This window comes from Oncorhynchus kisutch, unplaced genomic scaffold, assembly GCF_002021735.2.
Source record: "Oncorhynchus kisutch isolate 150728-3 unplaced genomic scaffold, Okis_V2 Okis09a-Okis19a_hom, whole genome shotgun sequence".
NCBI lineage: Eukaryota > Metazoa > Chordata > Actinopteri > Salmoniformes > Salmonidae > Oncorhynchus > Oncorhynchus kisutch.
Window position 1 is genome coordinate 6183469 of NW_022261985.1, and position 19883 is coordinate 6203351.

General features: G+C 46.3%; 2 protein-coding genes across 7 annotated transcripts in view; both read left to right on the plus strand.

Moving 5' to 3' along the window:
- Nucleotides 1-570: 570 nt before the first annotated feature.
- On the plus strand, nt 571-5861 carry LOC116360521 (ninjurin-2-like; the record flags this gene model as incomplete). The annotated part of the gene is made up of 3 exons (XM_031815228.1): nt 571-713; nt 877-956; nt 3692-5861. Coding segments are annotated over 3 exons (372 nt in total), but the record flags the coding sequence as incomplete, so codon positions are not given.
- A 3260-nt stretch (nt 5862-9121) lies between these two features.
- Nucleotides 9122-19883, plus strand: part of LOC116360602 (ELKS/Rab6-interacting/CAST family member 1-like) — a 475628-nt gene continuing 464866 nt past the window's right edge. For all 6 annotated transcript variants that reach the window (XM_031815520.1, XM_031815522.1, XM_031815523.1 and 3 more), the window contains exon 1: nt 9122-9299. The gene's annotated coding sequence lies outside the window, so the exon portion shown is untranslated. The remainder of the gene's footprint in view (nt 9300-19883) is intronic.

The following is a 19883-nucleotide window of genomic DNA, read 5'->3' on the forward strand; positions in this document are numbered from 1 at the left end:
GAAGCACTTTTGGCAGCGATTACAGATGTGAGTCTTTCTGGGTAAATCTCTAAGAGCTTTCAACACCTGGATTGTGTTACTGTATCGTCCCCTCCCCTCACCACTGTTTCCTACATTGTATTCTGGATACTGTGCTGCCATCTATTGGTGCGTTAGGAGAATTGACGAGGGTTCAGATTACAGATTGTATTTGCTTCCATCTACTGTATAAAGGTGAGAAACAACTAGTGGGTAAAGGATTTTACTTACCCATCTCTCTCTCTCTCTCTCTCTTCCTCTGGGTTTAGTCTCAACCTGAAACACTATGTCACTAAGAAGACCAGAGCAGAGAGAATGTTAGACATGGCCTTACTCATATCCCTCCCTCCCTCCCTCCCTCCCTCCCTCCCTCCCTCCCTCCCTCCCTCCCTCCCTCCCTCCCTCCCTCCCTCCCTCCCTCCCTCCCTCCCTCCCTCTCTGTCTCTCTGTCTCTCTGTCTCTCTGTCTCTCTCTCTCTCTCTCTGTCTCTCTGTCTCTCTGTCTCTCTCTCTCTCTCTCTCTCTCTCTCTCTCTCTCTCTCTCTCTCTCTCTCTCTCTCAGGGTGGTAACACCAGTCTGAATATGAACCACTATGCCACTAAGAAGACGGTGGCAGGGAGCATGTTAGACGTGGCCCTGCTGATGGCCAACGCTGCCCAGCTGAAGGCCGTCCTGGAGCAGGGGCCAGACTTCAGGTATTCTGATTACATTTGATTTGATCATTTAAAACACAAGTGGATATTTGTGTGTGTAAAATAATTGTAACAATAAAGATTCCTGACTCACTGTATTTCCATTGTAGTCGTCTGGTTTTGGCCACCAGACAGGATGAGTCTAAGAGATGATACGTCGTTACAGGTACTACGTCACCGTCCTGGTCCTCATCGGGTCGTCACTGCTCTTCCAGGTGCTGGCTGGGGTGCTGTTTGTCGCCATGGGTGAGTCTGGAATTGTCAAGTGTCATTATAGTAAAAAACCTGTAAGAGGTCCATGCGAGGGGCAACAGAAGCACACAGTCCATTTCACAATTTCAACCAATGTGTTGTAAACTGTTCATTACTGACATTTAAACAATCATCTTAGTCTCTAAAGTTATAAACCACTTGTAACAATCATCTTAGTCTCTAAAGTTATAAACCACTTGTAGCAATCATCTTAGTCTCTAAAGTTATAAACCACTTGTAGCAATCATCTTAGTCTCTAAAGTTATAAACCACTTGTAACAATCATCTTAGTCTCTAAAGTTATAAACCACTTGTAACAATCATCTTAGTCTCTAAAGTTATAAACCACTTGTAACAATCATCTTAGTCTCTAAAGTTATAAACCCCTTGTAGCATCAGTGGAGTGTATTTATGTATACCAAGGGAAGACAGGCTTCCCCCAATATTTGACCAACAGGCTTCCCCAAATATTTGACCAACAGGCTTCCCCAAATATTTGACCTGTGTTTTCATACTTCTCCGTCAATTCTCAAGTGTCTGAATCTCGGCAGAGAAATGATCCGATCAAGGGAAACAGCGCCCCTCTGTCTCAGTGTGTGTCGTCATGTATCTGATGCTGTCTGGAACTAAACATTATAACATGTTGCCACTGTAGCGTTTCATTGATTGATGCCATCAACCGTTTCGCCTCCATTGATAAAAAAAAAGAAAATAAATAATTTGCCAATCAGCGTTTTATTTATTGTTTATTTATCCGTTATTTTACCAGGTAAGTTGACTGAGAACACGTTCTCATTTACAGCAACGACCTGGGGAATAGTTACAGGGGAGAGGATGGGGATGAATGAGCCAATTGTAAACTGGGGATCATTAGGTGACCGTAATGGTTTGATGGCCAGATTGGGAATTTAGCCAGGACACTGGGGTTAACACCCCTACTCTTACGATAAGTGCCATGGGATCTTTAATGACCTCAGCGTTGAGATGAGCTAAACAATGTATTGTCCTGGTGCAGCAAAACTCCCCCCACGGGAGGACAGTTTGGATTTGGCTTCACACCAATCAAATCACATCCTATGCAAAATGTCATCATTGTCAGAAAAACGTGTCTGTTTCTGGTCTGTTTGTGTTGATGTCCTGCACTGGCCAGCTGCTAAATCAGCCCTTTCCTAAACCATAGATGGAGATGGGGATTTGGACTTCTGGTTTTGACTTCATTCTCTGTACAGGCCAATGATTATGATTGCGATTCTGATCACACCATAAATGCATAAATCCGGACCCCAGGAAGAGTAGCTGCTGCCACGGCCTGGAGACGATTGAAGTTCAATATGTTGCCTGGATGTAGTCTAGTAGAATCATGTTAACTAGCTAACTTAGCTGGTTCATAACTAGCTAGATAACTTAGCTGGTTCATTACTAGCTAGCTAACTTAGCTGGTTCATAACTAGCTAGCTAACTTAGCTGGTTCATGACTAGCTAGCTAACTTAGCTGGTTCATAACTAGCTAGCTAACTTAGCTGGTTCATAACTAGCTAGCTAACTTAGCTGGTTCATAACTAGCCCATGTGAGGAAGTTAGGCTGGCAAGCATTTTTAGCTAGGTAGCCTGTGAAAACTAAAACTAAAAAAGTGTACAGAGCCATGGACCGTTTAGCCAACATGAAAGAGAGGAGGAAGGCATAGGTATTCAACTAGTCCACAAGTAGGGTCAAAAAATAAATCATTACTTGCATACATACGTATGCAAGGACACACACACACACACACACACACACACACACACACATCAGTAACCATGGACAGCCACATGATATTTAGCTACATTGATTGGACTAAATCATTTTTGGTATCTTTAAGTTTGTTATCAGTGTATTAAACTAAGCATATATTGTTATTGTTGATTTGATGATGTTTAAATGTTTAAGTTGAAATGTAGCTGGAATAGCAGAGGCAGGTCTGTAGCTGACTGGAGGTAACTCTGTAGTTCTAACCCAGTTGTCTGTAGCTGACTGGAGGTAACTCTGTAGTTCTAACCCAGTTGTCTGTAGCTGACTGGAGGTAACTCTGTAGTTCTAACCCAGTTGTCTGTAGCTGACTGGAGGTAACTCTGTAGTTCTAACCCAGTTGTCTGTAGCTGACTGGAGGTAACTCTGTAGTTCTAACCCAGTTGTCTGTAGCTGACTGGAGGTAACTCTGTAGTTCTAAACCAGTAGTCTATAGCTGACTGGAGGTAACTCTGTAGTTCTAAACCAGTAGTCTGTAGCTGACTGGAGGTAACTCTGTAGTTCTAACCCAGTTGTCTGTAGCTGACTGGAGGTAACTCTGTAGTTCTAAACCAGTAGTTGTTTAGTAAACTGTAAAACAGTAACTTGCTTGACCACGCTGCAGGTCATACCACAGTGGGTTAACTGCCTGTTCAGGGGCAAGGGGCGGCAGAACGACAGATTTGTACCTTGTCAGCTCGGGGGTTTGAACTCGCAACCTTCCGGTTACTAGTCCAACGCTCTAACCACTAGGCTACGCTGCCGCCCCTTGTGTTGTTGTTGTAGATTATTGCACATCACGGTGGCGTATGAATGAATGGTTTATAGAGCAACAACACAACGTCACAACAGGTTATACTATGTCTTGTTTACCGGCTTCCTCTGTGATATTACCCACACACCACTACTGTATGGCATCAGGTCTCACCTCAGTTACAACACTGTTGGTCTCTGTGTGTTCCAGCACGTAAGGACCTGAACAACGTGGCCAACCAGAGGAAGCTGGACATCATGAACAACGTGGCCACCGGCCTCGTCTTCATCACCGCCATCATCAACATCTTCATCACCGCATTTGGAGTGCAGAAGACTGGCCTGTACCCCAAAACCTAGACAGTAAACTGACCTGTACCCCAAAACCTAGACAGAAGACTGGCCTGTACCCCAAAACCTAGACAGAAGACTGGCCTGTACCCCAAAACCTAGACAGTAGACTGGCCTGTACCCCAAAACCTAGACAGAAGACTGGCCTGTTCCCTAAAACCTAGACTGAAGACTGACCTGTACCCCAAAACCTAGAATGAAGACTGACCTGTACCCCAAAACCTAGACTGTAGACTGACCTGTACCCCAAACCCTAGACTGAAGACTGACCTGTACCCCAAAACCTAGACTGAAGACTGACCTGTACCCCGAAACCTAGAATGAAGACTGGCCTGTACCCCAAAACCTAGACTGAAGACTGACCTGTACCCCAAAACCTAGACTGAAGACTGACCTGTACCCCAAAACCTAGACAGTAGACTGACCTGTACCCCGAAACCTAGACTGAAGACTGAACTGTACCCCGAAACCTAGAATGACGACTAGCCAGTACCACAAAACCTAGACTGAAGACTGACCTGTACCCCAAAACCTAGACAGTAGACTGACCTGTACCCTAAAACCTAGACAGAAGACTGGCCTGTACCCTAAAACCTAGACAGAAGACTGGTCTGTACCCTAAAACCTAGACTGATGACTGGCCTGTACCCCACAACCTAGACAGTAGACTGGCCTGTACCCCACAACCTAGACTGAAGACTGACCTGTACCCCAAAACCTAGACTGAAGACTGACCTGTACCCCAAAACCTAGACAGTAGACTGACAGGTACCCTAAAACCTAGACAGTAGACTGACCTGTACCCCAAAACCTAGACAGTAGACTGACCTGTACCCCAAAACCTAGACAGTAGACTGACCTGTACCCCAAAACCTAGACTGAAGACTGACCTGTACCCCAAAACCTAGACAGTAGACTGACCTGTACCCCGAAACCTAGACTGAAGACTGAACTGTACCCCGAAACCTAGAATGACGACTAGCCAGTACCACAAAACCTAGACTGAAGACTGACCTGTACCCCAAAACCTAGACAGTAGACTGACCTGTACCCTAAAACCTAGACAGAAGACTGGCCTGTACCCTAAAACCTAGACAGAAGACTGGTCTGTACCTTAAAACCTAGACTGAAGACTGGCCTGTACCCCACAACCTAGACAGTAGACTGGCCTGTACCCCACAACCTAGACTGAAGACTGACCTGTACCCCAAAACCTAGACTGAAGACTGACCTGTACCCCAAAACCTAGACAGTAGACTGACAGGTACCCTAAAACCTAGACAGTAGACTGACCTGTACCCCAAAACCTAGACAGTAGACTGACCTGTACCCCAAAACCTAGACAGTAGACTGACCTGTACCCCAAAACCTAGACTGAAGACTGACCTGTAACCCACAACCTAGACTGAAGACTGGCCTGTACCCCACAACCTAGACAGTAGACTGACCTGTACCCCAAAACCTAGACATTAGACTGACCTGTACCCCAAAACCTAGACAGTAGACTGACCTATACCCCACAACCTAGACAGTAGACTGACCTGTACCCCTAAACCTAGACAGTAGACTGACCTGTACCCCACAACCTAGACAGTAGACTAACCTGTACCCCAAAACCTAGAGTGATATACTTCAGCGATATATCTTTCAAAACGCGGCAATACGGGTTCACTATTATTTTCTATTGTAACTTTTTTTTATCAGAAGAGATTTGTAAAAGAAAGATATGAATCATTTAAATGTCAAAAAGTAGAATTGTCTTATTCTAATGTGTATGGCCCAGAAATCAAATTAAAGACAAGTGTTTGGGCTACAGATTAGTCTCTCTAGACAAACGGGTTGCCTCTCACAATTTAACAATGTTCAAGCATGTCCTTGGTCTGGGATTTCCAAGAATGGCTCCAGACCATAGGGTCTTCAGATAATATAAGGGGAAACAGTGACTACTAGTGGTCTTTATTTTACTAATAAAAGAATGATACTCACTGTGTCCAAAATGTGTCTCTAATGCAATAAACTCCATAAAACAACTGTGTCTTGGTCAAATGTTCTGTTAAGTGAGGGCTGAGACACGTGATACTGAATAAATGTGTTTATTAAGGATAAGTAATACGGCCGGGGAGTAAATGATGACATCAGTTACATGTAATCTGATTACAACAAAAAAATGTAACTGTGATCACTTCTGTTACCAGCAAAAACACTGTAATCAGATTACAGATACTTTAGGAAACACGGGATGATTACTTCTTGGATTACTATTTTTTTTAAAGGATGTTTTGCAAAAAAAATACATTATGACAACTTTCTGTTTTCTCAATGGCATTCCGTTAAGCATTGACAAAAGGAACAAGTTTAAAGGTCGAATGCAGCTGTTTTTATCTCAATATCAAATCATTTCTAACTAACAATTAAGTGCCTTATTGTGATTTCAATTAAAATGGTCAAAAATAAACAAAAAAAAATGCTTCTTGGCAAACAACAATTTCTATTGGTCTGAGTTGGGAAGGGAATACTGAAAACTAGCTGTTATTGGCCGAGAGGTTTGGAACGCTCTTTCTTATTGGTCGATTAACTCATTTACCAGATGGTGATTTCACCAGGCAGGGCAAAACTCCATCCCATCAAAACAGGCTGAAATTTCAGGCGGTCTTTTCAAACAGCTCTTATACTAAAAGAAGCATAATCATCCTTTTCACCACACAGTATTATTCCAACCTCATAGTGAGGAAATATACACTGAGTGGACAAAACATTAGGAACACCTGCTCTTTCCATGACATAGACTGACCAGGTGAAAGATATGATCCCTTATTGATGTCACCTGTTAAATCCACTTCAATCAGTGTAGATGAAGGAGAAGAGACAGGCTAAATAATGATTTGTAAGCCTTGAGACAATTGAGACATGGATTGTGTATGTGTGCCATTCAGAATGTAATAGTGCCTTTGAACAGGGTATGGTAGGTAGTAAGGCACACCTGGGTTTTTCACGCTCAACAGTTTCCTGTGTGTATCAAGAGTGGTCCACCACCCAAAGGACACCCAGCCAACTTGACACAACTGTAGGAATCAATACAGTCAACGTGGGCCAGCCTCCCTGTGGAACGCTTTCCACACCCTGGAACCCTCTCGGCAAAAGGGGGTGCAACTCAATATTAGGAAGGTATTCCTAATGTTTTGTACATAAAACACAGGACAATCACATTTTTGACTGTATGGGCCTTCAGGTTTATTCCACCTGAGCAAGTCTGACCACCAATCAGAGACCCCTGTGATGACACACCAACTGATGACCACCAATCAGAGACCACTGTGATGACACACCAACTGATGACCACCAATCAGAGACCCCTGTGATGACACACCAACTGATGACCACCAATCAGAGACCCCTGTGATGACACACCAACTGATGACCACCAATCAGAGACCACTGTGATGACACACCAACTGATGACCACCAATCAGAGACCCCTGTGATGACACACCAACTGATGACCACCAATCAGAGACCCCTGTGATGACACACCAACTGATGACCACCAATCAGAGACCCCTGTGATGACACACCAACTGATGACCACCAATCAGAGACCACTGTGATGACACACCAACTGATGACCACCAATCAGAGACCCCTGTGATGACACACCAACTGATGACCACCAATCAGAGACCCCTGTGATGACACACCAACTGATGACCACCAATCAGAGACCCCTGTGATGACACACCAACTGATGACCACCAATCAGAGACCACTGTGATGACACACCAACTGATGACCACCAATCAGAGACCCCTGTGATGACACACCAACTGATGACCACCAATCAGAGACCACTGTGATGACACACCAACTGATGACCACAAAGTCAGAGACCCCTGTGATGACACACCAACTGATGACCACCAATCAGAGACCCCTGTGATGACACACCAACTGATGACCACCAATCAGAGACCACTGTGATGACACACCAACTGATGACCACAAAGTCAGAGACCCCTGTGATGACACACCAACTGATGACCACCAATCAGAGACCCCTGTGATGACACACCAACTGATGACCACCAATCAGAGACCCCTGTGATGACACACCAACTGATGACCACCAATCAGAGACCCCTGTGATGACACACCAACTGATGACCACCAATCAGAGACCACTGTGATGACACACCAACTGATGACCACCAATCAGAGACCCCTGTGATGACACACCAACTGATGACCACCAATCAGAGACCACTGTGATGACACATCAACTGATGACCACCAATCAGAGACCACAGTGATGACACATCAACTGATGACCACCAATCAGAGACCACTGTGATGACACATCAACTGATCACCACCAATCACCGATCAGTGCTGTAACAGATTACATTGGACAGGTAATTAGTACTGTAACAGATGACATTGGACAGGTAATTAGTAACTGTGCTGTAACAGATTACATTGGACAGGTAATTAGTACTGTAACAGATTACATTGGACAGGTAATTAGTAACTGTGCTGTAACAGATTACATTTATAAAGTAACCTAACCAACCCTGGACAAATAAGTCATTACATGATCAAGGCTTTGGTCTATGGCCACTCAGGTGACTGAACCAGACAAATTCCTTTGGCCACGTCTGGGTGGGTGACAACTGGTGTGTGTGTGTGTGTGTGTGTGTGTGTGTGTGTGTGTGTGTGTGTGTGTGTGTGGCGCCAGGGGACTGGACTGGGACAGTATGGGAGGTGGTCAACACTGACAGCTGGAATTATCACAACTGTCATTGACAGTGGATTTACAATGAACACATTGCTGTACAGGCCTACACACACATACTTAGACATACACAAAAGTAAATTGTAGGCAACAAAAGACATAATACTGTGTATAGCTCTCAAAGTACACGAGACACAATGTCATGGGCACACTACAAACGGCTAGACTTACAGTAAAACGCTTGTTGTCGTTTCCAAACAGTGTTAGAACTTCAGAGGGTTTGACAATAAACTGTTATCATGATCTGTGATGAGGTTAGGAAGTGTTTACCCAAGGGCGCCCTCTTCTGTTTGAAATACCTGGCAAGTAATCAAAGAGCTGCACGAGTAAGGGTCTAGAATAGAGTGTGTTCTATGGGTGAAAGTCTCTCTGCTACAGAGGAAAGCCCGTTCATTTCTCTCGTGACCCTCCCGCCAGCGTCTGATGTTGAAAGACTCGTGCACGTACGGCGGTGGAGTGGAGTGAGGCCATTCTCGTGAACGCGCATCCCGATCCTTACGTCACTGAAGCGCCCTGGCTCGGGATCTACTGGTAGTGCTGGCAATAGAGGAGAAAAATATCAACTGCTCGGAAAAGAGGCATTTTCTATCGGTTGTAACGGTTCCTCAACGGATAACGGTTCTATCTGACGCCGGATAGGGATAATTGACATAACTGGACTAACCGGATTTATGAGAAGAAGGTAGGTGACATTTTAAAAGTGATTTTCTAGGTTGAAGCCCACTTCTGACTGGGCTGAGAAGTGGACAGTCTAATTGCCGTGAGTGTGTGTGTGTGTCTCAGGAAAGAGCAGTCATGTACATGTGTTGAGTGTGTGTGGTGTGTTATATGGTAGTTCTGACAGCATGTCTGTTGTAATTAACTCTAATTATAGCAGCTTTACTTAGTTGTTGTCTCGAGTTGTTGGGCTCTTGTGCAGCGCGAGATAGGAGGGAAAATGTATTTAGCCGCTGAGGAAAAGAGGTGTCTCGTTTCACTGGGGTTTAACACAATGTAGGTATGTTATGTATTCTACTATTCAATGTGTTCATGTGTTCCCTCAGAGGAATAGTCCGTCTTATAGCCGACTACAGCGGGTATGAATCAGTGCGTTGTGTTGTTTTGTCGGTGTAGTGAGCGGGGTCTTCTAGACTGGCGTTGAGGGTTCATTTTACTGTCTTACTTACTGAAGGTTTGTCTTTGACTTGTCAGTCTTACGAAAGAGCTGTCAACTCGCTGCGTGGCCAACACAGCACGTCGACACCCGCTCTACGGAGGAGCCAACAACCTAGTCCAGCAAGTTGTTACATTGTTGCTACGCTGTGTGGATAAAACATGTATCGCCAGGCCTATTCGGCAACATTGTAGCCAGACGTTATTGTTGTAAACACAAAAGCTATAGAAAGATTTACGACGGCTCCGATTAGATAGACTCATTATTCTATCTACGACACGCTTTCCTACGGGAATGACTTGTTTATAGGAGATTTACCTCCAAAGTGTAACGTTGCCGCCCGTTGAAATGGCATTTCCCCAGCTCCTCCCATGAGCACAGGAGTCAAATAACCCTGGCGCGGCTCCCTTCCAGAATACCCAGTCTGAACTAAACATTAGTCCTTCTAACGTGTTTATTAACGCCCTGTGTAATTGACTGTAGCCTGTTCCAAAGCACCCGCGATTGACTTGGACGTAAATGTAAGAGGAGGCGGTATTTGTGGGCTATTCCCGGTATCCACTAGACTACTCGTATCCTCCAGACAGCGGGCAACAGGTTGCTTCATGACTGGGGCTAAACGTTGTCATCGACCCCTTGTTATTCACGCGTCACTGGGCCTGGGTTTACCTCAAACAACCTAATAACTACTCAGTAATAATGCTGCTCCCTAACTAGATTAGTTTGACAGAATAACAACATTGTATATTTTTTAAAATGATCAGTTACTATTCTTTGAACGGTAGTATTTTTCAGCAAGCTACGGTGGGCCGTAGGCACCGTCTGTATTTTTCATGAAGTCGTTAATTACCGGAGAAGTTACCTTCAGATCATACACTTTTTAAAACATTTTAGTTTAGTTTATTAGCTCGTGCTGCAGCTACTCTTCCTGGGTTCTGTTCAATATTGTACATGTCATACGTTACACAATGCTGTGTGTCCTGGCCTTTTGACTGATCATTGATTAGTCAGTTGACTGATAATTGATTAGTCAGTTGACTGATAATTGATTATGTCTGTCTGTCTGCCTGTCTGTCTGTCTGCCTGTCTGTATGAGAGATAATTAAGGAGTGAGTGAATGAATGAATGAGTGAATGACTGTTATGTTGTTCAGTACTAACTCCACTGTGAGGGGGCCAACAGTCTGTCTCAGTGTCAGAGCCCACCTGCTATAGAGGAGATAAGGCCCTAATAACATGTCACCCTACCCCAGTCCATATTCAAGGCCTTATGCCAGGCTGCTCCACTGTAAGGCCTTATGCCAGGCTGCTCCACGGTAAGGCCTTATGCCAGGCTGCTCCACTGTAAGGCCTTATGCCAGGCTGCTCCACTGTAAGGCCTATGCCAGGCTGCTCCACTATAAGGCCCTTATGCCAGGCTGCCCCACTATAAGGCCTTATGCCAGGCTGCTCCACTGTAAGGCCTTATGTCAGGCTGCTCCACTGTAAGGCCTTATGCCAGGCTGCTCCACTGTAAGGCCCTTATGCCAGGCTGCCCCACTATAAGGCCTTATGCCAGGCTGCTCCACTGTAAGGCCTTATGTCAGGCTGCTCCACTGTAAGGCCTTATGTCAGGCTGCTCCACTGTAAGGCCTTATGCCAGGCTGCTCCACTGTAAGGCCCTTATGCCAGGCTGCCCCACTGTAAGGCCTTATGCCAGGCTGCTCCACTGTAAGGCCCTTATGCCAGGCTGCCCCACTATAAGGCCTTATGCCAGGCTGCCCCACTATAAGGCCTTATGCCAGGCTGCCCCACTATAAGGCCTTATGCCAGGCTGCTCCACTGTAAGGCCTTATGCCAGGCTGCTCCACTGTAAGGCCTTATGTCAGGCTGCTCCACTGTAAGGCCCTTATGCCAGGCTGCCCCACTATAAGGCCTTATGCCAGGCTGCTCCACTGTAAGGCCTTATGCCAGGCTGCTCCACTGTAAGGCCCTTATGCCAGGCTGCCCCACTATAAGGCCTTATGCCAGGCTGCCCCACTATAAGGCCTTATGCCAGGCTGCTCCACTGTAAGGCCTTATGCCAGGCTGCTCCACTGTAAGGCCCTTATGCCAGGCTGCCCCACTATAAGGCCTTATGCCAGGCTGCCCCACTATAAGGCCTTATGCCAGGCTGCCCCACTATAAGGCCTTATGCCAGGCTGCTCCACTGTAAGGCCTTATGCCATGCTGCTCCACAGCCCTCCTCCCACTAGAGGAGTTGGAAGCAGGTACAGCCCCCTGTGGGGACATTGGACCCTGGTTACAGGGATATGACTGATAACAGCGACCTCTCTGTTTCATCTGGTTGTTATGGGAGACAGCTGACCTGTTGGAGGATGGATCTCTGATGGGTCTTTTTCCTGCTGGTAGAGTTTCATTAGATCCCGAGTGGCACAGAGGTCTAAGGCCCTGCATCGCAGTGCTAGAGGCGTCACTACAGACCCTGGTTTGATCCCGGGCTGTATTACAACCGGCCGTGATCGAGAGTCCCATAGGGCGTCGCACAATTGGCCCAGCGTCGTCCAGGTTAGGGGAGGGTTTGGCCGGGGTGGGCCGTCATTGTAAATAAGAATTGGTTCTTAACTGACTTGCCTAGTTAAATAGAGGTTAAATAAAATACAATTCTTTGAATGGTGTAGAATGAAAGAGGATGACATTGACACTGGCATACTATTGACATACTATAGATAACATACTGTAAATTTTTTGTTTCATGGAAATTTAATGAACTAGTCACGACAACCTCCTCTAGTTGTTGATTTACAGTTTTCACCTCCCCCCTGACCCCTGACCCCTATCCCAGTACCTGGTGGACACCTGGTTACACCCCCCCCCTGACCCCTATCCCAGTACCTGGTTTCACCTCCCCTCTGACCCCTATCCCAGTACCTGGTGGACACCTGGTTACACCCCCCCCCCCCCCTCCGACCCCTATCCCAGTACCTGGTGACATCTGGTTTCACCTCCCCTCCGACCCCTATCCCAGTACCTGGTGACACCTGGTTTCACCTCCCCTTTGACCCCTATCCCAGTACCTGGTGATACTGCCTGAGTTGTTTGTGGAGTCCAATATGTGCAAGTCAAGACCTGTCATCTCTCACTTCTGTAACTTCAAGTTGACTAAAAATAAGCACTTGTGGTGTGTGTGTGTGTTATCATGTATCAGCTTGCTAGAGTCTAATGGATAAGGATATTGCTGAGTGAGAGAAATTATATGAATGTATTTGTATAGGAAGGATAATGCTGCAGTGTAAAGGAAGGATAATGCTGCACCGAATATGAAGGATAATGTTGTATTGTAGAGGAAGGATAGTGCTGTAGCGTAGAGGAAGGATAGTGCTGTAGTGTAGAGGAAGGACAGTGCTGTAGTGTAGAGGAAGGATAATGCTGTATTGTAGAGGAAGGATAATGCTGTATTGTAGAGGAAGGATAATGCTATATCGTAGAGGAAGGATAATGATGCACCGCAAAGGAAGGACAGTGATGTATTGCAGAAGAAGGATAATGCTGTATTGTAGAGGAAGGATAATGCTGCAGTGTAGATGAAGGATACCGCTGTATCGCAAAGGAAGGATAATGCTGCACTGTAGAGGAAGGATAATGCTGTAGTGTAGAGGAAGGATAATGCTATATTGTAGAGGAAGGATAATGCTGTATTGTAGAGGAAGGACAATGCTGTATTGCAGAGGAAGGATAATGCTGTATTGTTGGCCTTATACACAGTAATAACACTATGTTTCCCGTAGAACCCAAAAAATTGGGGTTAGCACTTCAGAATGTATTTAACTGAAGAAAAATGTAGATTCTGAGCTTGTTTAATTTTTGTGGAGTTAGCTCAATCTGGCCAAACGTATTAGATTCCTGCTGGGCTGAAGAAAGCCAAGCTCTTACTTTCACTTCTTTCCCACCCCATATTCATTTCACTTCTTTCCCACCCCATATTCATTTCACTTCTTTCCCACCCCATATTCATTTCACTTCTTTCCCACCCCATATTCATTTCACTTCTTTCCCACCCCATATTCATTTCTTCTCTTTTGCAGCAATGAGTTCACTTATGTGTTGGATGGCTGCTGTTGTAATGAAAATGTAGGTTTATACCAGGTGTGTGTGTGTGTGTGTGTGTGTGTGTGTGTGTGTGTGTGTGTGTGTGTGTGTGTGTGTGTGTGTGTGTGTGTGTGTGTGTGTGTGCAGGCCCCCAGGTTTCCACATAAAGCCTGTTTACCCACATTATAATAATGTGGTGGCTGATTATGATTGTCTTATTTCACACATGTGAGTTGGGGAGTTTTTTTTGTTTTGCGTTTCCCAACTCCCCCTGAGAGTGGGGTTCCAGCCACCCATTATCAATGGCTTCCCTGGAGCAATAAGTGTTAAGTGCCTTGCTCAAGGACACGTCAACAGATTTTTCACCTTTTCTGCACAGGGATTCGAACTAGCGACCTTTCGGTTACTGGTGCAACACCACTTGGCTACCTGTCACTTGCATAATTGTGCTATTACACATTGATGTCAGGGTTATGCCAGTTATGCCAGAATAAACTATCCCTTTCTCACACCTAACACACCTAACCTAACTAAGGGATATTACCTTCCCCCTATACATATCTACCTCCATCACTCCAGTATCCCTGTCTCCTTCCCCCTATACATATCTACCTCCATCACTCCAGTATCCCTGTCTCCTTCCCCCTATACATATCTACCTCCATCACTCCAGTATCCCTGTCACCTTACCCCTATACATATCTACCTCCATCACTCCCTGTCTCCTTCCCCCTATACATATCTACCTCCATCACTCCAGTATCCCTGTCTCCTTCCCCCTATACATATCTACCTCCATCACTCCAGTATCCCTGTCTCCTTACCCCTATACATATCTACCTCCATCACTCCAGTATCCCTGTCTCCTTCCCCCTATACATATCTACCTCCATCACTCCAGTATCCCTGTCTCCTTCCCCCTATACATATCTACCTCCATCACTCCAGTATCCCTGTCACCTTACCCCTATACATATCTACCTCCATCACTCCCTGTCTCCTTCCCCCTATACATATCTACCTCCATCACTCCAGTATCCCTGTCTCCTTCCCCCTATACATATCTACCTCCATCACTCCAGTATCCCTGTCTCCTTACCCCTATACATATCTACCTCCATCACTCCCTGTCTCCTTCCCCCTATACATATCTACCTCCATCACTCCCTGTCTCCTTCCCCCTATACATATCTACCTCCATCACTCCAGTATCCCTGTCTCCTTACCCCTATACATATCTACCTCCATCACTCCAGTATCCCTGTCACCTTACCCCTATACATATCTACCTCCATCACTCCAGTATCCTTGTCTCATCGCTACAACTCCCGTATGCGCTCGGGAGAGACGAAGGTTGAAAGTCATGCGTCCTCCATACACAACCCAACCAAGCCGCACTGCTTCTTAACACAGGGCGCATCCAACCCGGAAGCCAGACGCACCAATGTGTTGTAGGAAACACTGTGCACCTGGCAACCTTGGTTCGCGCGCACTGCGCCCGGCCCGCCACAGGAGTCACACAATGAGACCAGGACATCCTTACCGGCCAAACCCTCCCTAACCTGGACAACGCTAGGCCAATTGCGCGTCGCCCCACGGATCTCCCGGTCGCAGCCGGTTACGACAGAGCCTGGGCGCGAACCCAGAGTCTCTGGTGGCACAGCTGGGAATTATGGGGTATTGTGTGTAGATCTGTGGCACAACATGTCAAGTCAAGGGGGTTGAATGCTTTCTGAAGGCTCTGTGTTAAATCAAACACGACTGATATCAGATTTATTTGTAACTGTTTGAAGAGGGAGCAATATTCATCTTGAAATCTATGCTTTGAAATACACAAGCCTTCTCTGTTGTTTTTCAACATTATCAACAAATATCGATGATGACATTAAACTTTTCATATCTCATGAGTTGAATAGAACCCACGTGAATGTTTAATTCAGTCTAATTCAGTTTAATTCAGTCTAATTCAGTCTAATTCACTCTAATTCAGTTTAATTCTAGCCCTGAGCTTTATCTAGAGTCGACATCACCCTGACATTTTGTATGTGGTTTGCCCTGGCTACATCTTAATTAGGTGTCCCCGGTTTTCCTCCAACTTGCTTTATAATCTGTTTCTGTTCTTCGGAGATCCACTGATTTTAATCTTAAAACTGAGTGCTAAATGGCACCCTATTCCATATTTAGTGCACTACTTTTGACCTGGGATGTAGTGCCATTTGGGCCACTCCATATTTAGTGCACTACTTTTGACCTGGGATGTAGTGCCATTTGGGTCACTCCATATTTAGTGCACTACTTTTGACCTGGGAAGTAGTGCCATTTGGGCCACTCCATATTTAGTGCACTACTTTTGACCTGGGATGTAGTGCCATTTGGGCCATTCCATATTTAGTGCACTACTTTTGACCTGGGAAGTAGTGCCATTTGGGCCACTCCATATTTAGTGCACTACTTTTGACCTGGGATGTAGTGCCATTTGGGCCACTCTATATTTAGTGCACTACTTTTGACCTGGGAAGTTGTGCCATTTGCACACGTCGCCATGGGAACAGTGACACATGTACATGACAGTCACACCACCTGGATTAGGAGACGTTTGGTTGGTCTCTTGTTGCAGCTCATGAGTTCGTGAGCCAATAAGGACATATTTGGAAAACACTTGGATCTTTCTTGCTTCAGTGGTTCTGTTCAATTTGCCTTACAAGCTGTTTTCCTCTCTCACTCATCTGTCTGTCTGTCTGTCTGTCTGTCTCTCACTCTCTGTCTCTCTCTCACTCATCTGTCTGTCTGTCTGTCTGTCTGTCTGTCTGTCTGTCTGTCTGTCTGTCTGTCTGTCTGTCTGTCTGTCTGTCTGTCTGTCTGTCTGTCTGTCTGTCTGTCACTCTCTGACTCGTCTGTCTGTCTGTCTGTCTGTCTGTCTGTCTGTCTGTCTGTCTGTCTGTCTGTCTGTCTGTCTGTCTGTCTGTCTGTCTGTCTGTCTGTCACTCTCTGTCTCTCTCTCACTCGTCTGTCTGTCTGTCTGTCTGTCTGTCTGTCTGTCTGTCTGTCTGTCACTCTCTGCCTCTCTCTCACTCGTCTGTCTGTCTGTCTGTCTGTCTGTCTGTCTGTCTGTCTGTCTGTCTGTCTGTCTGTCTGTCTGTCACTCTCTGTCTCTCTCTCACTCGTCTGTCTCTCTGTCTCTCTGTCTCTCTGTCTCTCTGTCTCTCTGTCTCTCTCTCTTATTCAATTCAATTCAAGGGGCTTTATTGACATGGGAAACATATGTTAACATTACCAAAGCAAGTGAAGTAGATAATAAACCAAAGGTGAAATAAACAATAAAAATGAACAGTAAACATTACACTCACAGAAGTTACAAAAGAATAAAGACATTACAAATGTCATATTATGTGTATATATACAGTGTTGTAACAATGTACAAATAGTTAAAGTAGAGACAAGGGAAAATCAATTGGATTTGATCTTTGTGTGTGTGTGTGTATGTGTGTATGTGTGTGTGTGTGTGTGTGTGTGTGTGTAATGGTTGCCTGGAGGCAGGGTCCTGGCCTGCTGTATCCAGGTGTGTGTTTGGTGGCCTGTGGGGGGAGAGAACAGATGGACAGTTAAGTGTTTGTGTTTGCACATGTGTGTTTATGTGGCCTTGCGTGTGTGTTAATGTGGCCGTGTGTGTGTGTGTGGCCGTGTGTGTGTGGCCGCGTGTGCGTGTGGCTGACTGGTTGTGACATTAGCAGAAGTGGCCAGAGCACTCCAGCCTTCAGTTCTGATCCTCAGCCATTCAGTCCCATTCAAATACTTCCGGCTTCATGCGCCATCTGGAGATTTCCATAGGAACACATGGATGACATCAGCGCTGTCACTATCTACTGGTTTTAATGTCTATGCAAGGATCAGGGAAGGTTAAAGCGTATCCTAGATGTGTACCTAGGGGTGTCTTCCACCAGACTGCTGGTCTGTGGGACTGCTCTGGTTCAGTTCTCTCCATGACACAGGCATGGAGAGGCCAGCTTGTGTTTCCCTGTAGCTGGGTCTGGTGTTACTGGGTCTAGTGTTACTGGGTCTGGGTAGAGGTGGAGGATAGGATGGTAGCTGGGTCTGGTTACTGGGTCTGGGTAGAGGTGGAGGATAGGATGGTAGCTGGGTCTGGTTACTGGGTCTGGGTAGAGGTGGAGGATAGGATGGTAGCTGGGTCTGGTTACTGGGTCTGGGTAGAGGTAGAGGATAGGATGGTAGCTGGGTCTGGTTACTGGGCCTGGGTGGAGGATAGGATGGTAGCTGGGTCTGGGTAGAGGTGGAGGATAGGATAGGATGGTAGCTGGGTCTGGTTACTGGGTCTGGGTAGAGGTAGAGGATAGGATGGTAGCTGGGTCTGGTTACTGGGCCTGGGTGGAGGATAGGATGGTAGCTGGGTCTGGGTAGAGGTGGAGGATAGGATGGTAGCTGGGTCTGGTTACTGGGTCTGGGTAGAGGTGGAGGATAGGATGGTAGCTGGGTCTGGGTAGAGGTGGAGGATAGGATGGTAGCTGGGTCTGGGTAGAGGTGGAGGATAGGATGGTTACTGGGTCTGGGTAGAGGTGGAGGATAGGATGGTTACTGGGTCTGGGTAGAGGTGGAGGATAGGATGGTAGCTGGGTCTGGGTAGAGGTGGAGGATAGGATGGTAGCTGGGTCTGGGTAGAGGTGGAGGATAGGATGGTAGCTGGGTCTGGGTAGAGGTGGAGGATAGGATGGTAGCTGGGTCTGGGTAGAGGTGGAGGATAGGATGGTAGCTGGGTCTGGGTAGAGGTGGAGGATAGGATGGTAGCTGGGTCTGGGTAGAGGTGGAGGATAGGATGGTAGCTGGGTCTGGGTAGAGGTGGAGGATAGGATGGTAGCTGGGTCTGGGTAGAGGTGGAGGATAGGATGGTAGCTGGGTCTGGGTAGAGGTGGAGGATAGGATGGTAGCTGGGTCTGGGTAGAGGTGGAGGATAGGATGGTAGCTGGGTCTGGGTAGAGGTGGAGGATAGGATGGTAGCTGGGTCTGGGTAGAGGTGGAGGATAGGATGGTAGCTGGGTCTGGGTAGAGGTGGAGGATAGGATGGTAGCTGGGTCTGGGTAGAGGTGGAGGATAGGATGGTAGCTGGGTCTGGGTAGAGGTGGAGGATAGGATGGTTACTGGGTCTGGGTAGAGGTGGAGGATAGGATGGTAGCTGGGTCTGGGTAGAGGTGGAGGATAGGATGGTAGCTGGGTCTGGGTAGAGGTGGAGGATATGATGGTAAACAGAGGCCTGACTTGGCAGACATGTTTATGTCTGTGTTGCCATCTGTGACTGTGTGTGTGTGTGTTCTGTATGTGTTCTCTGTGTGTGTGTTCTGTATATGTTCTGTGTGTGTGTGTTCTGTGTGTGTGTGTTTGTTCTGTATGTGTGTGTGTGTTCTGTGTTTGCTCTGTGTGTGTGTGTTCTGTATGTGTTTGTGTTCTGTATGTGTTTGTGTTCTGTATGTGTTTGTGTTCTGTTTGTGTTCTGTGTGTGTGTGTATTTTACGTGTGTGTGTTCTGTGTGTCTGTGTTCTGTGTGTGTGTATGTTCCGTGTGTGTGTGTTCTCTGTAGTCTCTGTGTCTCCGGTGTGTTTCCAGGTCTGGACTTCCGATTGGAGCCCGAGAGGGAGGGAGAGAGAGGGAGGGAGAGGGGCAGAGAGAGGGGCAGAGAGAGGGGCAGAGAGAGAGAGGCAGAGAGAGAGAGGCAGAGAGAGAGAGGCAGAGAGAGAGAGGCAGAGAGAGAGAGGCAGAGAGAGAGAGGCAGAGAGAGAGGCAGAGAGAGAGGCAGAGAGAGAGGCAGAGAGAGAGGCAAAGAGAGAGAAACACAACACAAACAGAGCCCCAGGACAGCAACACAATTAGACCTAACCACATCATGAGAAAACAAAAAAAGAGAATTACTTGACACATTCGAAAGAAAAACAGAGCAAACTAGAATACTATTTGGCTGTAAACCGAGATTACACAGCGGCAGAATACCTGACCACTGGGACTGACCCAAAATTAAGGAAATATTTAACTAAATACAGAC